The following is a 20677-nucleotide window of genomic DNA, read 5'->3' on the forward strand; positions in this document are numbered from 1 at the left end:
TATAGCATGATGTGGAGAATCCGGCGCATGCAGGTCTCTACCCTCTGTGATTGGCTGACTGCAGCTGCCCCCATGCCACAGGCGAACCTGTTGGATAAAGAGCCCCATTTCTGCAGAGAGGGAGAGCACAACAACACTGCTGATTGCACAGGGGACTATACGGCTCTCTTTTTTTCCGGGGGTGAAAACTAATCAGGGAATTCCATTGCCATGACAGGGAAAGAAGGCACTGTGCTTTCAGAATCTGTGAATAAGCATAAAATGGCTTCACCAAACCACGAGGGAACGCAACAGCAACCGCCCTCGAAGATGGGCGCCACCACCACGACGACGCACAGGTGCACGGGCTTCGGAATTCATGAGATCCTCGGGCTGAATAAGGAGCCGCCCGCGGTCCCGAGACGGCCGCTGGAACCTCTGCCGCCCAGGGCGCACCTGCTGGCGGCGAGGTCAGCCCTCGGCCACGGGGGTGTCGGACTTCATGGCATGGGTTTAATAGGACCAGGAGCCATACACTCGTTTTACAGCCAGCCCGCCTTTCTCGAGGTATTGTCAGAGGCGCAAAATGTTCACCTGCAGCCGCTCAACAGGGCAATCCAAGGTCCGATGGATGCGAACCACTCTGCCAGCTCGGGTAAATATCCTCTGGCATGCAAAAATCCTAAAATCAAACAAGGATATATCGGCTATATCCAAGTCTAAGTATTTGTATAGCCTTGTATAGCAGGCTAAATGTATATATATTTGTAACTTTTTTCCAATGAATTTATCACAGGCCTATATATTAGCTCCAATTTCTGCTCATTTGTTTTCTGATTTTCACTGCATGATCACGGTTGTTTCTTGCCAGATTCTGATGATGTAAGCCTATCTCCCAACGACAACAAATTCTCTAAATCAGCATTGAGCCACAGCAAGAAAAGAAAGAAAAGGAGACACAGGTAAATAGAAAACTGGCAGATGTAGCCAGCTTTAATGACAAGCTGCCATATTTAGGATCCTTTTTTATTATTGTCGTTTCGTGGCATTCGTGCTATATTGTATTGTTATTATTATAGTTTTAGCTTAGGCCGCAGCCTATATACACACCAGATCCCATCAAACCTGGCTGCATGTCCTATAATAATTACATAGGCCTACCCGACGTAGGCATATGCTACTTTTATAAAAACATACAGCTGATTAGCCTCTATATGGACATCGTTTTTAGAAAGAGGGCGGGGGATTGAGCGCTATATTAAAAATAAAAACTTTGAAAGGGTTCGTATGTGCGTGCTTGAAAAGAGCATTTCCACAAGGCCTGCTATATAGCTGTAGCCCTTATAGCAGGAAATCTCAAGGGTGTTCCCCTCATGTCCCTTATTTAAAATAATTTGCCTGATATTCGTTTTACCAAAAAAAAGAGAGAGAGATTGCTCTAATGTAGCCTATAGTTTATAGGCTCGAAGGATTTGTTATGCCACCTCAGCCACCTGCAAGTGCTGCTGTGACGCCTTCCTCAGACTGACTGACATCGAAAAATATTTTTAAGCATGCATTTTAAACTTCAGAACAACATAAATACAACATAAAGACCAATGTAATTAGGCAATACAGATTATTATTATTAGCCTATTAATATAGGGGATATAGCAATACAAAATAATTACAAATTTCTCCTGCATGTGTTTTCTTTCAAGGATTTAATTTAAAAATAAAACTTTAAATTTAGTATGCAAAAGCATGTTCCATCATCGAATAAGAAAGAAAATAAAGTGTTGTATCACATTGAACATGTACTCATATTGGTCTTTTCGACTGTTTGTAGAACCATTTTCACATCTTACCAACTGGAAGAGTTGGAGAAAGCATTTAATGAAGCTCACTACCCTGATGTATATGCTCGAGAAATGCTGTCCATGAAGACTGAACTGCCAGAAGACAGGATACAGGTGTGTGTGTGTGTGTGTGTGTGTGTGTGTGTGTGTGTGTGTGTGTGTGTGTGTGTGTGTGTGTGTGTGTGTGTTCGTTCATTTGACTGAATTGTCCTATTGAATTTCTAAAATATTTTCATAGTCAGCGATCCAGCTTTTAAATTTAACAATACTGGTAGCATTATATATACAAATGCACCAAAAAGCTTTTTCAGACATTAATTCTTCCACTTATATATAAGGCTTGTGTCCCTTTCCATTGACTCCAGTTAAATTAAGTGTGCTTTCTATACCTGCTTCTTTCAAATTCAGTTTGCACCAAAATCCTTATATGCACACAAAAAGGAAATTTGGCAGGTAGCAAAAAAGCAAAAAAAAACAATTGAATATCAGCAAATAATGACAGAGATGGACAATATATTGCATATACTATATACCACCAGTATACCTGCAGCAACCATTTGACCATGCACAGATACTTTCAAATTAATAACCAATATATCCATATGTAATTAGTTAGCTCAGGGGAACTTTTCCCATGTATGGGAGACACAGAGGATCCCCAAAATCAAATGATAGGCCTATAGAAATTAATTACCACGGGTCAATGGGTGAGGAGAGGGCTCAACTGGCCTGCTATAAGCCATTTAATTTCCCGTGATATTTGAGCGCCTGTCGCTCATCGATCAGCTGTGGAAATTAACTTATTTTTCAATCAGCCTCCCCGCCCCTGGGGTCACCTCTCTCTGGCAACGCCTCACACGCACGCACGCAAACACGCACGCACACGCACACACACACACACACACACACACACACACACACACACACACACACGCACACACAGTGTGCTGACGGAAACAATCATCCGAGACCCATCTTTTATGAGGGAGGTTATCATCAGATCTACCTGCATATAGCTTTCCAGCCTGTGCTTTGATCGTTTTTAATTTCATGTCTGTGTGCCGCGACACACACACACACACACACACACACACACACACACAAACCAATCTCATCCCACCTGACGCCTTAGCCATGCTCATCTCCGCTACTCCCTCATCCATATTCACAAGCTTGCTGGCTATTAGAAGGCCTTACTTGGTGGAAATCAATCCTGGCTTTTGAAGCGCAAGAAGGAGGGATGATATAACAATCATGCATGCATATGCGAGCATGCGGGGGGGGGCACACACACACACACACACACACACACACACACTTTAGCTTCATAACGTATAGGTCAGAAAACTATAAATGTATGATGAAACTGAAAGTCTTTTATTTATACTGTATAGCTGTATAAGATAAGAAAAATATAACATTAGAATAAAAGATGAAGGGCATCCACTGTAGTTATATAATACTACATGTTATCAATACTATCAATACTACAGCTTTTGTCGTTAAATTATTTTACTCCAAGCCTGCAGACTTAAAATAGACCCATCACAATGTTACTGCTGCTTTATTGTTTATGATCAAGATATTTGTGCAGCTATCCAAAGTGAGTATAACACAATTATCTCACTTGTAAAAAAAACATTCACCCATTTCCTTTTAGTTCAGCCAGAGGCTTTAACTGAAATAATTTGATCTTTTGTTCCCCGTATGAAGTATCATTCCACAGTTCCTAAATATATCATAGTAATCATCATCATCCTATATTGTCCATGTGTATTCTCTCTAGGTGTGGTTCCAGAACCGCAGGGCTAAATGGAGGAAGAGAGAGAAGTGTTGGGGCCGCAGCAGTGTGATGGCAGAGTATGGCCTATATGGAGCTATGGTTCGCCACTCCATCCCTCTTCCTGAGTCCATCCTCAAGTCAGCCAAGGATGGCATCATGGACTCTTGTGCTCCCTGGTTACTCGGTGAGTCACTGCAGAATGCTTTCGCATTTGCTTGAAATTTAGATTTTTGTAATAAATGTTTTAACATATGCAGATGACCATGGGGAAAAGCAATTGCACAGTAAAACGTTGCAATCCTGAATATGTTTTTTATTCTTCAAGGGAACAGGGATTACAAATGGAGGTGGGTGTTCAGGAGGGGACATGGGGCTAAGAATGGTTCAAATGGAGGTGTTCAGGAGGGGACATGGGGCTAAGCATGGTTCAAATGGAGGTGTTCAGGAGGGGACATGGGGCTAAGCATGGTTCAAATGGAGGTGTTCAGGAGGGGACATGGGGCTAAGCATGGTTCAAATGGAGGTGTTCAGGAGGGGACATGGGGCTAAGCATGGTTCTTGTTAGGAGCCAATAAAAGTGTCACTGTGTCAATAACTGGGTGGTAGTCAATACGATGATAATCCTACTTCATCAGGACAGATTAGATCAAACATGCTCTTTCGACACATGTCAATTGATTACTTTGAATCAATTAGGTGACTGTAATTGAATAACAGAATCACTCTCCCTCTCATCGCCCGTTCCCTTTCTTGCCCGTTCATTCATTCTTTCCCTCTACCATTCTTGCAATGTTGTTGATTATGAGAGTGCTGCTGCCACATCTTTGTCAGAGATGGTCAAAGCAAGCATTAGTCCACCTACAGCTTCACAAGGGCTATTTTTAAACATGTAAGGATCAATAGAGTTGCATCCAGATAACATTGAGGGCTTGACTGCATGCAGGGATCAGCTTTCCTGGTGAATGAATGAAGCAGATATACCTGCCTGAAAACCAGAAGCCAAATACTGTATCTCACTTTGGTTGAGCAGTATATGTTTCCCCATAAAGGGGGGCCACGTTACACGCTATACATTAGCAGTCGTATATGGGATTTCAAATTCTAATTTCTGCTAGCTCTAAATGGAATCAATGATTGTTCCCTAAGGTATGCACAAGAAGTCCATGGATACCCCCACCCACACATCTCCTGGAAAACCCAACAGCATCCAACCACCTGCTGGGGAGAATACGTTCGAGCGAGAGATAGAGCAGGAGGAAGAGAGGCAGAGGACGGACGCCACCAGGTCGCCCTTTTCTAAGGAGGAACTGAGGGAGAACAGCATTGCTGCACTCAGGGCAAAGGCCCAGGAGCACAGTGCTAAGATGCTGGGGACAGTTTCAGGGGAAATAGAGAATGGCCGCGCAAAAGATAGAGAGGAAACGGAGGAAACACGTACAGAACAAAAGACAGGAGATATGGAGAAGTCTCACTGAAAATGGCTACCTTTAAAAACTTTTTATGGCCTATATTATTTTGTGACAGCACCTTCTATGTATGAAATGATGTATAGAAATGAGGCTCAGTAGTTGTTCCCTCACATTTATAACATTAAAGACCTAGTGTAAGTGATATATTATTTTTTGGTTAAAACAAAAGGTTTCTTTGTGTGAAAAGGTTAATGTTCTACATTGAAATAGTAATCATTGAGTGTCTATCCTCAGTAACAGGGGTCTCCTCTTTAAACAGAAAGTACATTTCATGGGTTGCCAATTGAATGGAGAGAGTATCCATTTAACAGCTTCAAATGTATGACTATTAGTGGCCCATATAGTATAAAATCGGTATTCTTATTTCTTTGTCATCACTTCAAAACCTGTAGCCTATCCTGCAGTGTTGCCTATGTATGAGTTCTTTCTCCTGATTGGATAAAATTGGTATCCCAACCTAAAAATGCTGTGTTTACTAAAGAGCTGGAGAGACAGGGAGACCCCTGTTAAAAATATATCAATTATTGCTATCAGACTATAGAGCTAGGCCTATTTAACACATATTTTAACAAAAGAAAATCACTCTCTACACCTTTAAAATTGAGTTACATAAAGTTATGTACATATTTTTCATCGCTTAATCTCACAATTTTGTACCAAGGCAGCTATACTTTTATGCAAATGACAGGTGTGTGTGACTGTGTGTGTGTGTGTGGGGGTGGATTAAAATGTATAATAAATGCCTATATCTATGATATCAAATAACATGGTGCACCAACAACCCTATCTGTGCATATTGAATTGTACATAATGAAAATAAAACTCAATGTGTACAGTTGAACAGGAATAATCTGTTTGTCTTTGTGTATTAATTTAAACTCTGTATTCATAGCCTGTTTATGTATCATAGTTATTGGCTTAATATTGGAAATAGATAGCCTATTGGTTTTGTTATAGTCTTGATCTGTGATAAAATCTTTGATATACCCAAATGCATACATAATTAACTTTGATCGCATTAGTGAAATTTTGTCGGTAGGCTATTTTTTACGACAAAATATATTTGTCGGCAAACAATAGCCTGCAGTGTGTGCAGCCCTTTAACAGCCCTTTCTGCTTAATCTCTCCCCCTCCCTCTGTCTCTCTCAGACTTTTGACTGCATGAGTTTTGTAGTTCCACAATTTTAGAAGCGTCTTTTACCACCAGCAAAATGTTTTCGTGTTACATAAGTCAATAAAGTGTTATTTCTGGATTAGCGTAAAATGATTTAAACTCGTATTTAGTTTCATATGACGGATCCTGATCAAAATCATGTGGCCGCTTTGCAGAAGCACATCCATGAAGTCTCTGTTTACTTATTTAAAAGGACGCGTCGCTAATTGCCATCTCTTGTCTAAACACCACCACCACAATATCGCGGCATGCATGCCCGAAGCAGTTGGATTTCAAGGAGTGAGCGACCATTCGGGACTTCATGAGTTCTCAATTAGCGACAGTGCAGACTTCTGGGGTACTCTGGCGAGTCAGAGACTCTCTTGGATACGTCCCTTTCACTCCACCCAGGATTGTGACTTGAGTCAAGGCAAGATCAAGTGGTTTGTGGGAGGGAAATTGAACGTCTCCGGTAAGATTGCCTTTCGCCTTACAATAGCCTATACCTGTACATTAATAATAGTAGTCTATTAATTAATGAAACTATAGACTATTAATTTATGTGTGGCGTGCGTGCTCTCTCTCTCTCTCTCTATTTTATTTATTTTATTATTATTATTTTTTTGGGGGGGGTCTTTCAACAAAGTAGCCTATAAAATCTTCACCCGGATTATCTCTGAAGCCATTCACAATACAATGACGTGCAAAAGACCATGAGCTAATTTAGTCTCAGAAAAATGGATGAGATTTACTTAAAAAAAAACCCCCACTGTGTGTGTGTGTGTGCGTGTGCGTGTGCGTGTGCACGTGCTTGTGCCATGCCACTTGGGTTCATACACACAGTCAACTGCCTGGACCGGCATGTTCACACCTGTCCAGAGAGAATAGCTCTTATCTGGGAACGAGATGAACCAGGAACAGAGGTCAAGGTCACCTACAGGTCAGCAAGTTAGAATATGTAGTCTTCAAAGTGTCTGGAAATTATTTTAACATTAGTTCATATGGCACAGCGTGTTACATTTGCATACACTTTGTCATGTTTAACTTTTTTCTACAGGCAGCTGCTGGAACTGACATGTCGCGTGGGCAACCTGTTAAAGAGGCAGGGGGTGAAGCGAGGGGACTGCGTCACCCTCTACATGCCACCTTGCCCACTGGCTGTGGCGTCCATGTTGGCCTGTGCCCGTGTGGGCGCTGCCCACAACGTGGTGTTCGCGGGGTTCAGTGCGGAGGCCCTTGCGGACCGCATCAGAGACGGTGAGGCTGCAGGGAGGGAAGACGTCACCCATGACTTCTTCAAGTGGACGAAAGACAAACATTTTCTCCTGCAAATGATCATGGAACATAATAATAAAACACCCCTCATGCATGTGGTATATAGCCTACAGCTAGGCTGATCAATAGGAGTGTGTTGGAGAAGCGTAGAATGCACACCGTTGGGCACATTTTTGAAAACACATCGTTAAAAACGTAGGAGGTGACACACCATTTTCTGCTCCCAGTTCAGACTCAGGAAGGTCTGAGGAAGGGCTGCAGCCCGAAACGTTACCACTTCAGTAAAACAAATATCCGGGAGCAGAAAATGGTGTGCGTATTTCTTTCATTTCTTGATTTGTGACTATATTTGATCCAGCACCCAACCTAGTAGATACATAGATGTGCGTGTTCATTTTGGCTGTTTTTTCAGCCTCCTCTACCACAGTTCTAGGTGACATGACTTTAAATCAATATCACCATTATTAAAAACCTTTGCCTCGATTACGATGAATGAACGATAAAACAAAATGAAAATAGCTGATCTACAAGCAGAAGAAATGTGAACCATGTTGATGGTACTCATTTTCTTTCAATTAAATTAAGACTTTTACTGCCTTCTCTTCCTCAAAACTCTTATATGATGCCATTTCCAGCCCAGTCCAGTGTAGTCATCACAGTTAACCAAGGGGTACGAGGGGGCAAGGTCACAGAGCTGAAGAGGACGGTGGACATGGCCGTCCAGAGCTGCCCCTCGGTGAAGCAGGTGTTTGTGGCAATGAGAACCCAGAATCCAGTCAGCATGACAGGCAGAGATGTCCCCATGGAGGAGGTGAGATAGATATTTAGCACGTAAGTTGAAATCCATTAGTGCACTAATGCAGCGCCAGCTGTGGCGTATATGCCGTCTACTGCAGTGTAAGTGTTATGCCCTGATATCAAAGCAGTGTTTTCTAAATGCGCCTTTAAAGTTGTATGCCAATGGGACTAGGTCACTAGGCCATGGACATACTATTTTATATATCGTTGCTGTCGGGAGGTAACCACCTAACTCCATTTTTGAGTTTTTAGATTTTCTTTCCATAAATCAGTTCTATAATTGAACACCCTTTACGTCTGTGTGTTGTTTAGAAAACTATTGAACCAAGGAAAAGTAGTCAAAAGTGCTTCGGACAAAACCAAAACTAGATTACTCTAGTAATTGACAATATACTGTATAAAGTCACAGCACAAACTTTGATGGGGCAGTATTGCTTTGTCTTCCAAATATAAGGTTTTCGTAATTTCCTGATTTTATTTTAAATTTAAATTTCCTGAAGTTAAGTGGTTTCTTCCCGACAGCAGAGATATTATATGTATTGTATATTATATCCCTGCAGGAGATGCTGAGGGAGGACGTGGTGTGTGAGCCTGCTGCCATGGACAGTGAGGATGTGTTATTCATCCTTTACACATCAGGCAGCACAGGGAAACCTAAAGGCCTGGTCCATACACAGGCTGGCTATCTGCTGTATGCATCACTCACACACAGGGTAAGACATCAGGTCCTACAATAAATACACTTGATTAGCCTGGAAGCCAGACGAATCTGGCAGAAAAATGATATTCCCTGGGCACAGTTGGCAGCGATATAGTTTATAGACCTAATAATGTTGTTCGCAATGGGTTCCATCGCTGGCTTTTGTTGAATTAAGATAAGGGAGTTTCATAGTTTCCGGTATTACAGTATATAAATTATTGCTGTTACTATCGCATCCCTGAATGTTAAAGCCATCATCATGTGATTTTTTTCTCGGGATCCACATGGGAACAGAGTGAATGAAATCTATTATACAGCCATACATTTTTATGACTCCAAATGGGTGTCAGCCTAATCAGTCTAATTGACTAACATTTTTCAATGCCTATGTGGAAAAAAACTGATAATTTATTTAGTCCTGATCCCTCCAATGGTTTGCATGATTAGCTTGGAGTCCGGATACATAGTCACACCCTCTTATAGGCGGCCACAATGTGGCCGGATCTTGTTGAGCAAAATGTGTGAATATATCATAATAAGCAATATAATTTGCAAAAGAGCTTATTGTCTGAATTTATCCAAAACCCAATGCAAAAAAATCCATTTGGGAATCAGCTAAATGAACCCATGGTGGTAAGCAGGTTGGCCTACATAAAATAATGTCACTATTGTAAATTCAAATTCTGTTCTAATGACGTGTCTGTGACCTCTTAACTATGAACTAGTATGTCTTCGACTACCATGATGGAGACGTGTTTGGCTGTGTAGCGGACATTGGCTGGATAACAGGACACAGCTACAGCGTTTATGGGCCGTTGTCAAACGGGGGAACCACTGTGTTGTTTGAGAGCACACCCACATACCCAGACCCAGGTAGCAATTCAAACAGGATTACATTTGCATCGCACCTGCATGCAACTTTTTCATTTATCATTTCATTTCAACCTTTTTGTTGAGGGCTGGGACCCTCAACAACAAAACACAAAACAATATAAAAATTGAATTTGAAAGGTAATTTTTACAGTCTGACTTATTCCTTATTGAAAGAGTTTTGCTTGCATATTTTGTGCTGGTGTTGCAAGAGGGGAAAAAAACAACTATTGTTACTAAGTAACAATACTATGACATTTTATTCCTATTAATTTACACTAGATACTGTACGCTTTTGACTCAAAGGCTCTTTTGACGCCCCCCACCCCCCCACCTTAGAATTGAAAAGGTACAGAGTTTCAGAGTTAACACACAGCAGATAGCTGAAGTTATTTTTTGACATGCAGCTCTCTACTGTAGTGAGCTGTGAATTTATTTCTTGCCCAGTGAATAACTGTACTTGCCCTTGAACTGACCAATCTCTAAACATAGCACCTTTTGTATACATAGGAATCTTAAATTACATGCCTTGTTTTAGTTACTCTCAGTGATGAGGATTATGTAACACTGCCTTACACAATGTTAGTCCAGGCACTTTCAACTTCGATTTGGGTCACCTTATTTCTGATCCAGTTATGTGGTCAATGTGTACATTTGGTTAACTTAACACTGATGATTTTAGTGGTTTGTGTATACATGTGTTGACTTATTCTTAGGAAGGTACTGGGAGATGGTGGAGAGACTGAAGATCAACCAGTTTTATGGGGCTCCGACAGCTATCCGCCTGCTGCTCAAGTATGGAGACCAGTGGGTGCAGAAGTATGACCGCTCCACCCTCAAAACTCTGGGCTCTGGTATGACTGCTATGAAGACCACTGACCAGTGCCTAAAATATTCATCATGCACACATTCATCCATCACAAAGTATACTTTGTACTATACACACATTATTCCTATGCTTGTTTTGCTATATTTATAGCTCAGCAAGGCTACTTACTACTACATCTACAATCAAAACATACTGTACAACAGTGCAGTCCAGTTGAGATTCAGACTTTGGCATAATTTCTATAAAATTATCAACTCAACAGGACAAATTCCATTGTCCCAAGCACACGTGCTTACATACTATCACTGGAGGTCAAGCCAGGCTTGTATGTCGACATGCCTTTGTCATGCACATGCTCAGTGCCCACTGCAATGTCCAGCTGACTCCAAGAACACACGTGTGACAGTGGATCTCTCACACACACACGCGCACGCACACGCGCACGCACACACACACACACACACACACACACACACACACACACACACACACACACACACACACACACACACACACACACACACACACACACACACACACACACACACACACACACACACACACACACACACACACACACACACACACACACACACACACACACACACACACACACACACACACACACACACACACCAATGGTAGCGTGCAAGAAATAGGCAGGGCTTGGCGTAAAATCCACATTCTAAATCGTGATTCAACCCATTCAATCGTGATGACTTCTACAGAAATAGTTTTAACATTTTGTTAAGCCATCTCTCTGCATTTGGCTCAAAGGCAAAACAGAAACAACAAACCATAATTACAATTTACAATAGGATTAGTATTCAATCAACATGCCATTAGATAGTGTTTTTTTTCACCAGTGGGAGAGCCAATAAACACTGAGGCGTGGGAGTGGTACCATAGAGTGGTGGGAGACAAACGCTGCCCTGTGGTGGACACCTGGTGGCAAACAGGTAACTGACGTTTTTGATTGCATTCATCTGAATGTACTTGTGAACCAATAGTAACCAACTGTTCATTTGTGGGACATAAGTAAATTGTGTTGGACAAGTGGAACGGGACCTTAGACTAATAGAGACGTTGCAGAGAGGAAAGTACTGCAGCTCGAGCGGCTAATCACATGAACACGGCGAGGCGGCCGAGCCAAACGGCGGCGCTCGTTCATGACTCGCTCGCAGTGCACGCACACGCGGTACTCGTTCATGTGTTGGCCCAAATACATCCCAGAATGCACTCTGATCCATTCCCGGAAGAAGGGGTGAAATCGCCTCATGCGCTGGGTGAGCAACTCAATGCAAGTGGATGGGAGGAGAAATCCGGTGACGTCTCTATTATACATAACTCTATGGACTAGGGATGCCACAAAGTGACCATCAGCCAAATCGAAGTCGACAGCTCTGCCGATTAATAATCGATTAATTTAACCCACCCCCCCCCCAATTAAAAAAAAAATCAATATCAGATAAAACTTTTTAAATGTTATATTATGCACATGCCATGGTCACATAACCATTATATGTTGAGTGCATGCTTTGATGGTTACAGTTTTATAATCAGTTTTGATGAGTAAACCTTTGTGGAGATCTTCTCAGTTCTCATTGTATGCTAGTTACTGCCATTCAGGATGGAAAATGAAATCCATTTGGATCTGGGGAGAAGTAGTTTCATAAGGGAATGGTATGAAGTACTTGATATAAACAGAAAACGTTCAGTTCACTAGTCTACACTCTACTCTACACCTGCCTTCATTTCATCTGATTGTCTGTCTGGCAGGCACTTAACAAGCGATCGTTAACTGTGTCTTTTAGAGAGAGGGGCAGAGAAGAGTGGCTTTGCTCAACTTGATTTATACTTATATTCTCCACTCTGATGAAGGTACATGTTCGATATATCATGCAGCCTTACTTATTAGCCTATATTTTGGCGATTAAAAGAAAAGAAAAAAAAGGAAAAAAAACTTTCGGAAACTCCGACGATTAATCGGAAAATTGATTAATCGGCGGCATCCCTACTATGGAAGAGACGGGGTTAGCAACTTATTACTTAAGTTGCTATTAAATGCCTTGATGTCATATTCGACCATAGGCGTAATATTGCCTATCATTTTGTTATTATTTGTGTCATGTTATTATGTTATGTGTTATGTTATAACAGCTTTAACACATCTTGCAGGAAAAGAGACAATGAGAGAGTTTTACAACAGAAAGCCAACTATTAGGGGACTAACTGTTAGGGACTGTCCCACGCAAGGGGGGGAAACTGGTCACCTTACCGTCACGCGATAACCTCTTCCTATTGGCTACTGTAAATGCAAATCAATGAGTGTTACTGTTATCCATTGACAATGCAATCAATGCCCACTTCATAATAAAGACTAAATACTTCACTACTTTCCTAATGGATACTGCACCTTTATGTGCAAGAATGATTCCGATGGGTCTGCTCTGTGTGCCATCGATTGCATCTGTTCTAGCAGACGCACAGCCTCTCTGTAGACTAGAGGAACGCTGTGTGTGACATGAAATAAAGCCACGTATGCATGCAGGAAAATGGACCGCCAGTCTGTCTTAAAGGGGAGTCCAGTCTAGTACCTCCCTCCAAGAGCGGTTATATAATATTCCTCGGGGGGGTGTTTGCCTGCGCTGACCAATCTCTTGCTGTATGCGAGTGTGCTACGTGTGTATTGTACACACACTGTACAATATACAGAAGAGGACACATGCACACACACACACACACACACACACACACACACACACACACACACACACACACACACACACACACACACACACACACACACACACACACACACACACACACACACACACACACACACACACACACACACACACACACACACACACACACACACCCCTTCTGGACACGAATCAAACCAGATGTTTTCATCATGATGTCAAATATCTGGTCTCAAAGCACCACGGGAAAGGAAACGACGTGGACTGAATCCCAATGTGAACTGTTCTCTTTGCAACAGAGGAAACATTCTAACAACAGTATGACATCTTTTACCACAAAAAAGGACACGAGTGGCAACTGTACTTGGGCTGCTTTTTTCAGTCAACAGTCTCTACACCGAAAATTGTTGATCAGTGCGATAGTGCACTGTTGGACACAGATGTCACGATGAGTGATGACTATAGCTGCCAACACAGCTACTGCCGTCTGGAGTGGCTGCCTGTACCCTATCAATCCATTTATCTGTCTGGAGTGGCTGCCTGTACCCTATCAATCCATTTATCTCCCACACAGTGTGGTCAGCTCAAGTCCTAAGCAGTTCTAAGCCACCCAACAAACTGTCGTTGCTGGCAGGCATATAGTAGTGAATAGCAGTTCCAATGTTTTTTGGGGGTCAGCATTTGGGGTTGCTGACCCTTAGAAGTGCACTTTATTATGTCATTGTAAAATAAAGAGCATTCCTCTCATGAAGTAGCTTATGATAGGGTATGACAACGTTTCACAAATCAAAGCTGATTTCACAAATAAAATGAAATTTGTGAATGAGCATAGGATCAGATTGACCCCATGTATTTCACTTTCAATTTAAAATTAGATCCACTTGAGTAATAACAGAATGTACCAAATGTATGTTAATTAACCATGCAAACAGTCATCTACTGTATAATTAATTCACGATAATTAAACATCATGAGCTTACAATTATAGACACAGATATGACCCAAATACCCTTCAGCGAAAGGGATTATGTGATTGTTATTTTGCTGAAGTGGTGTGAGCCTTTCAAATTAGGACTAAATGGCATTATTAATCATTGTGATTGGCTTGATCCGGATGCAAATAGCCCATTTAGAGAGGAATCAGGGATTCTGATCTTCTGTTGGCAATGTATGTAAGCCCTGGTGGGCTTACATACATCTGTAATGAGCAGGTATCCGGGTGGTCGTAGAGGTAAAACACTCATCCACCACCACAGACACACATTTAAATTTCTTTCAAACAAATCACTCTAGGGTGTTTTCTTATTTTTTGGGAGGGGGATAAAAAAAGAGGAACAAGTAGCAGACTGGTATACTGTACATGGTTTCTAATGTCAAATGTAGCTTTTTGGAGCTCTTTGGCAAAATGGGAATCCAATGCTTTATACGTTTGTATGTTTTATATATAGATTTAGTTTTACTTATATTTGAAAGAAATGTAAAAAATAAAAATAAACACCAAATGTATTGCAGCACCATGGCATGTTCTCTGTTAGGGTTTTGAGGTGGAAAGATAATTATGTCTTAAATATTGTTATGGGGAGGTTTACACAGAATTGTCAGCTTAAGTTGATTTGAAAGGGGATGTCTGCTCTATTGTGGGATGGGCTGCTGTCCTAGTTGTCTCTGCTGGTCCTCTCTACTGCTGCTGCCAACACACAAGGCGGATTAATGTGGTCCCTGAGAACTAGACAAGCCTAATTTTATTTAATTTACTTAGTATGGCCGTAATTCGTCCGTTGACATCTGTAGTAATGAGAGGGGTTTATGCTAGGTTAGTATGTTTGTTTCCAAAAGGCTTGCTCTGTAATTTACCATTACTTGCTCTCTCTCAGTTTATTTCCTTCATGTATCTCTTATGCTCTTGATCTCATGTTTAGTTCAGTCAGCATTCGTGACATGTTCTGACATTTTCTTCATGTTAGTAGTCTAGTCATTGATAGAAATGGTAGAATCATCTGACCTCTGCTGTCTAAGGTTCAGTAACTTAATCATTCCTGGTCAAATCTGCCATCCCAGACCATCATTTACTGTATTAACACAAAGTGTTCTCCTGGGTTGCATTTGTCATTACATTTTTCATACAGGTAATCTCACTCTTTTTCGGTAGGTCAAACTGAAATCACAGATGTGCTTATTTATTTATGTAGCCTTTTTTATTCTTTGCATGTGCACTATTGCTTAACTATAACTACACAGCATAATGCCAAGTGTAAATGTAATTCAGAAAGTCAAAATGTTGAAACCTTTTATACAATAACATTCATTCACTACACTGCCATGTAGTGAATATTTGTTATGCCCTATTTTATGTCATTTTATTAGTGTTTCACATGCCGTGTCGTTTTATTTTCTCCTCGTGTTCCTAGAGACGGGTGGCATTTGCATCGCTCCGAGGCCATCAGAGCCAGACGCAGAGATTTTCCCAGGAATGGCCATGAGACCGTTCTTCGGCATCAGGCCGGTGCTTATGGACAGTGAGGTAGAGTGCTTGTGTCTTTGTGCCACCCTTGCAAGTGGGCGGGAGAGGGTGGGGGATTATGAAACAGGCAGATTGGGATTATGAAACAGGCACCAGCTGTGTCACTTTTGATACTCGCCCCACTCTTAACGCCCCTAATTGTTCCATCCCTCCAATCAATCCCATTCTGTTGGTGCCAAATGCTCCATTAAACACTTTCAACCTGGTGGGTGTCCTTATCCCCATTCTGGGCACGTAATTAGAGGCATATAAAATACGAATAATTGTTTATTAGTTTATTATTTTTCAAAAAGAGCAGATTGGCTATTTATTTAGGGCTTAAAGGTATATTCAGTGATTTCACTCAAAAAACCTTAGGTTTCGTTTTTGGCTGGGACCTAAGCCTTTCATCCAATCAGGATAGAGAGCCAAAAACGAAACCTAAGGTTTTTTGACCCCCAGGGGTTAACTGGGGACAGGGAGGAACTCCTTATATGGTCAGCACACTCTATAGTAGAAAGGATTATCACAACAAAACAAAAAAATAAGTGATATTTGAATTAAGTGAAATCACTGAATATACCTTTAAGTTAGTTTTCATTAGTTCATTAGTTATTTTTGCTCTTGCTCATAAAATCCACAGATTAGCCTGACCGTTGAAGTGCTGTCTCTGCACACACATGTTCATCATTAACACTATTGGTCAAATGGCCAATCATATTGAGGGGGACACAATTCCAATCATATAGGGATATTAATAAACAAATGCTTGCTGAATATTCAATACTTAGTTGCATTAATTACTTTAACCTTTGATCTTACGTTGCTGCAACCGTTATGATCCAGTGTGGTGAAAAGCAAAGTAGACACTATTTGATTGTAAAATTAGTATTACGTATTCTGCTCAATGTTAATGTTTTCCCTTTTAATTGTCCCTTTGTACTCGCATTCATTTAGCACTGTGTGACAATAGCCGTTTTATTTTGCGTTTGTTGTTTTTAATCTAGGGCAAGGAGCTGACTGCCAACGAGACATCTGGAGCTCTGTGTATTGCACAGCCTTGGCCTGGCATGGCCCGAACCATTCACAATGACCACCAGAGATTCACTGAGACCTACTGCCAGCCTTATCCTGGTATGTTTATCCTCCTAGTTAGAGTGGTTCCCAAATGCTTTAGCTCGAGACCCAAAAAGATAAATGTGAAGTCTACCCAAACCAGTAAAAATAGCCGATTTACAAGCTCACATTGGTTGTTTTTTTTACTTTTTGAAAATCTTTTAAAATAATAATAGGCCTAAATAAAGTGTAAAGTGTGTCTATACCGGTATATATATATATATACACACACACACACACAGTATATACTCGTGACCCTTAAAATGGGTCTGTAACGCACTGTTTGGGAAATAGTGTCAGACTGTACATCCGTTATTCTTTCTAGTTTCTACTGTCTCAATAACAAACGATTAACTTTAGGATGTTCATATAGCTGCTCCCTCCCTCCTTTTATCTAAAGGCTACTTCTTTACTGGTGACGGTGCCTATCGCTCCAAGGACGGCCACTACCAGATCATTGGCCGTCTGGATGATGTCATCAATGTGAGCGGCCACAGGATTGGAACAGCAGAGCTGGAGGATGTAGTGGTATGTACAGTCAATGAGTAACTGCACATCTATCAACGACTTTTTGAGAATTTGCTTTTATCTTTGTCAAAAAGTGCCAAATGGCTGGGCTTACACATTTCTAGATGTTCATTACACGAACTCCTGCAGCATCCATAATCTGGGAAACTAATAAGCGAACATTCAGCAAGAATGAAAGAACATTCACTGAAAATACATAAAATAGAAAAAATAGCAAATATATGGTCACGTCATGTTGTCCTGCATTATGAGCCTGTCGGCAAGATGTTTTTGCTATTTGGCGTACAATGCTGTATATGGGAGTTTAAGTGATGACATGAATCTATCAGTCTAGACATGACCACTGACCAGCGACAAGGTAGCGAGTGGGAAGCAGAGAAATGCAGAGGATAGAAAGTCTGATGGGTTTAGGGTTCCAACAAGATGCACAAGCCTTGGATACGGAGACCCTCCCTGTCTTTGGTCTACTACAGACTCCCAAGAAAAACAATAAAGACCTCATTGTCACAGAATTGCCTGGGATGAAGCACACAGAGCACATAAGTGAAAAAATAAATGAGCAAGATGCTCATCTTCCCAAGGGAAATCAGCCCCATTTCTTTGCAGCCAGATAGCAGATATAGCAATGTGGAGCCAAGTTGCGGAAGGCAACAAAGGAGAACGAAGCAGCAGAAGAATCTGAAAAAGTACGCTAATGGCTGTGTCTCAGCCCGTCTCCTTCTTCTTGGACGAGACCAGACTACCTCTGAAGAGAGAATACTGTACTGTATGTAAGCAAAGTTACCATGTTTACCCAGGGTAACTGGACTAAGCTCAAGAACTTGTTTACAGCCAGGCCCTGCTCATAGAACATTTTATGGTAGGGGTTCAATGCCTTGCTCAAGGGCACTTCAGCGGTGGTAATTTTAACGTGCCGGTCCGGGGATACGAACTAGCGACCTTCCGATATCAAGACCGCTCCGCAAACCGTTCGGCCACCGCTGCCACCGTATAGCTGTAGGGTGTGGCAGGGAGATATCCCTGCCATCCTGTGGGAGATATCCCTGCCATCCTGTGGGAGATATCCCTGGCAGGGAGATATCCCTGCCACCCTGTGCTAAGAGATGATCCGGGATAAAAGCGTGAAACATCCGTGAACATTGGTCCCCAGCTAATGACCCTGCAGATAATCAGTGACCTTGCATATTGTCGCCGTCGGGTGGAAACCTTGCTGTTAAATACTAAAATATTTATAAAACCAGCACTTTCATTTAGTAGGGCACTATCTTGTAAAAAAAAACACTGAAGAACCCCCAGCAGTTTAAGGATTAATATCAGGCATTCAGAACTTGACTGAGGATTCGAGGAGGCATAACCTGCCCTTAACTCACAATGTACAAATTTGATCATTGTAAATGCATTTTACAGTACTTTAAGCTCAAACAAATACTTATTTGTCCTGTAAATCGTTGAACTTGATTTTGTATCATTGACCCTCTGTTGTAGAACCAATGCCCTGGGGTGGCTGAGTCTGCTGTCATAGGATACTCACATGACATCAAAGGGCAAGGTGAAGTGAAATCTTTTAAAGGTGTCATCAACTATTCAAAATTGTGCATTCTGAGAACGCAATATACTGTGTAGCCATTGGAAGCAGGACGCCAAGTGTGAAATATGTAGCATTTTGCAATCTCATAGACCATAATCCTCCAATAGCTGTACATAAAATAAGTGCCAATGCTCTTCATAATATGAAGGAAATGTAATGTAATTTTATCTTTTGAACACATTCTGTGTTCTACCCTCACCTTCTTCCCATGTTGCACCATGGAGATATTCCTTATGGCTGTCTCTCTTTGCCTTGCCAGGTGTCTATGCATTTGTGGTGCTGAAAAAGGGAGTGAAAGTCGAAGAGGCTGTCCTGACCCAGCAACTGAAAGAGATGGTGTCTAAAAGCATTGCCAAGTATGCCAGTCCAGACTTCATTCAGGTGGTGTATTAAAATCTTTTCTAAAAACAAAGCAGTGATGAACTGAGAACAGAATGTTCGTGTCAGTGTTGTGGGCTTGTTTTGGATCGCTCTCCGTTTCATGATGCGCTGTTTGGAATTTGTACAGAACTTTGCTAGTAATTTGTACCTAGAACTTTGCTAGTAATTTGTACCTAGAACTTTGCTAGTAATTTGTACCTAGAACTTTGCTAGAAGTTTGTACCTAGAACTTTGCTAGAAATTTGTACCCAGAACTTTGCTAATGCAATATGTGATCACTGTAGATACTCATATTAACAGTTATGGAAGAGTTAATATCAGAGCAGTTTGTTATTCACGGGATTAGCATCTGAATACAGACCAATAATCGGCTAATAAACAATAACCAAGGCCAGATGGAACAGACTCCACAGTGACACATGTGTCACACACTAGCGTGACTGGAGACCAGAAAGGTTGGATTTCCTGATGCCCCCAGATTAGATCAGTAAGGCTTGGTTTATAGTACTAATGTGTGCGTGGTGTCTCATGCTGCAAATAACATATCTGCATTCTGCAATGTTGCAGAGCCACGCGTTGTGACCTTGTGAACTTGTCTATTCGCTGTGCGCAACTAAGTATAAATCAGGTTAATGAATTCAGACCCGGTTAATTCAGTAATTGATGAAACTTAGAAACTGATGTAATATGTACAATTATTTAACACATGGATCATCCACGACTTCTGTATGTCTTAATGGTCTTTAGTTGCTTAACCAGTTTGTTTTCTCATAATAGCTTGTCCACCGTCTACCAAAAACACGCTCAGGCAAGATAATGCGTAGGGTGCTGCGCAAAGTGGTGGAGCGCGACACAGACGGGTTGGGTGACCTCAGCACACTGGACGACCCCTCCGCTGTTCAGGAGGTCATTCAAGGTCACCATCAGCTCTGTGGTGACCAACAAAGGCAATGACCTTGGAATGGCAAAAACCTGACAGACTCAACTTCCATGTCAACGGTGATGCTCACAATTCCCATGTCCCAACCACACGCACAAATGACCAATTAATTCCTCTTAAATCACATTCTTGAAGGATGAAGAACAATTCAACATGTTTTAACCTTTCTTGTTTGGGTATTGTGAGTGCTGTTAACTGGTATAATGCATCAATGTACTGTACACC

General features: G+C 41.5%; 2 protein-coding genes across 4 annotated transcripts; both read left to right on the plus strand.

The window, feature by feature from the left end:
- Positions 1 to 210: 210 nt before the first annotated feature.
- On the plus strand, positions 211 to 5075 carry LOC308334634 (visual system homeobox 2-like; the record flags this gene model as incomplete). Its single annotated transcript, XM_080791438.1, has 5 exons — positions 211 to 634; positions 851 to 941; positions 1808 to 1931; positions 3604 to 3784; positions 4747 to 5075. 5 exons carry the CDS (start codon positions 211 to 213, stop codon positions 5073 to 5075), a joined length of 1149 nt encoding a protein of 382 aa, XP_080647564.1.
- A 1193-nt stretch (positions 5076 to 6268) lies between these two features.
- LOC308334456 (acetyl-coenzyme A synthetase 2-like, mitochondrial) lies at positions 6269 to 20563 on the plus strand. Of its 3 annotated transcripts, XM_080791212.1 has the most exons (14): positions 6269 to 6694; positions 7066 to 7162; positions 7280 to 7479; positions 8133 to 8308; positions 8856 to 9008; positions 9721 to 9868; positions 10582 to 10719; positions 11561 to 11653; positions 15808 to 15920; positions 16907 to 17033; positions 17416 to 17543; positions 19029 to 19092; positions 19391 to 19512; positions 20290 to 20563. In XM_080791212.1, exons 1-14 carry the CDS (start codon positions 6382 to 6384, stop codon positions 20464 to 20466), a joined length of 2049 nt encoding a protein of 682 aa, XP_080647338.1. In that variant the 5' UTR covers positions 6269 to 6381; the 3' UTR covers positions 20467 to 20563. The 3 variants fall into 3 exon arrangements, 2 of the variants coding, with proteins under 2 accessions (XP_080647338.1, XP_080647339.1); XR_013965910.1 differs by lacking the exon at positions 19029 to 19092 and having other exon boundaries at positions 20290 to 20312; XM_080791213.1 differs by lacking the exon at positions 19029 to 19092 and having other exon boundaries at positions 19391 to 20400.
- Positions 20564 to 20677: the final 114 nt, after the last annotated feature.

This window comes from Protomyctophum bolini, assembly GCF_963924005.1.
Source record: "Protomyctophum bolini genome assembly, chromosome: 19".
NCBI classification, from domain to species: Eukaryota; Metazoa; Chordata; class Actinopteri; order Myctophiformes; family Myctophidae; genus Protomyctophum; species Protomyctophum bolini.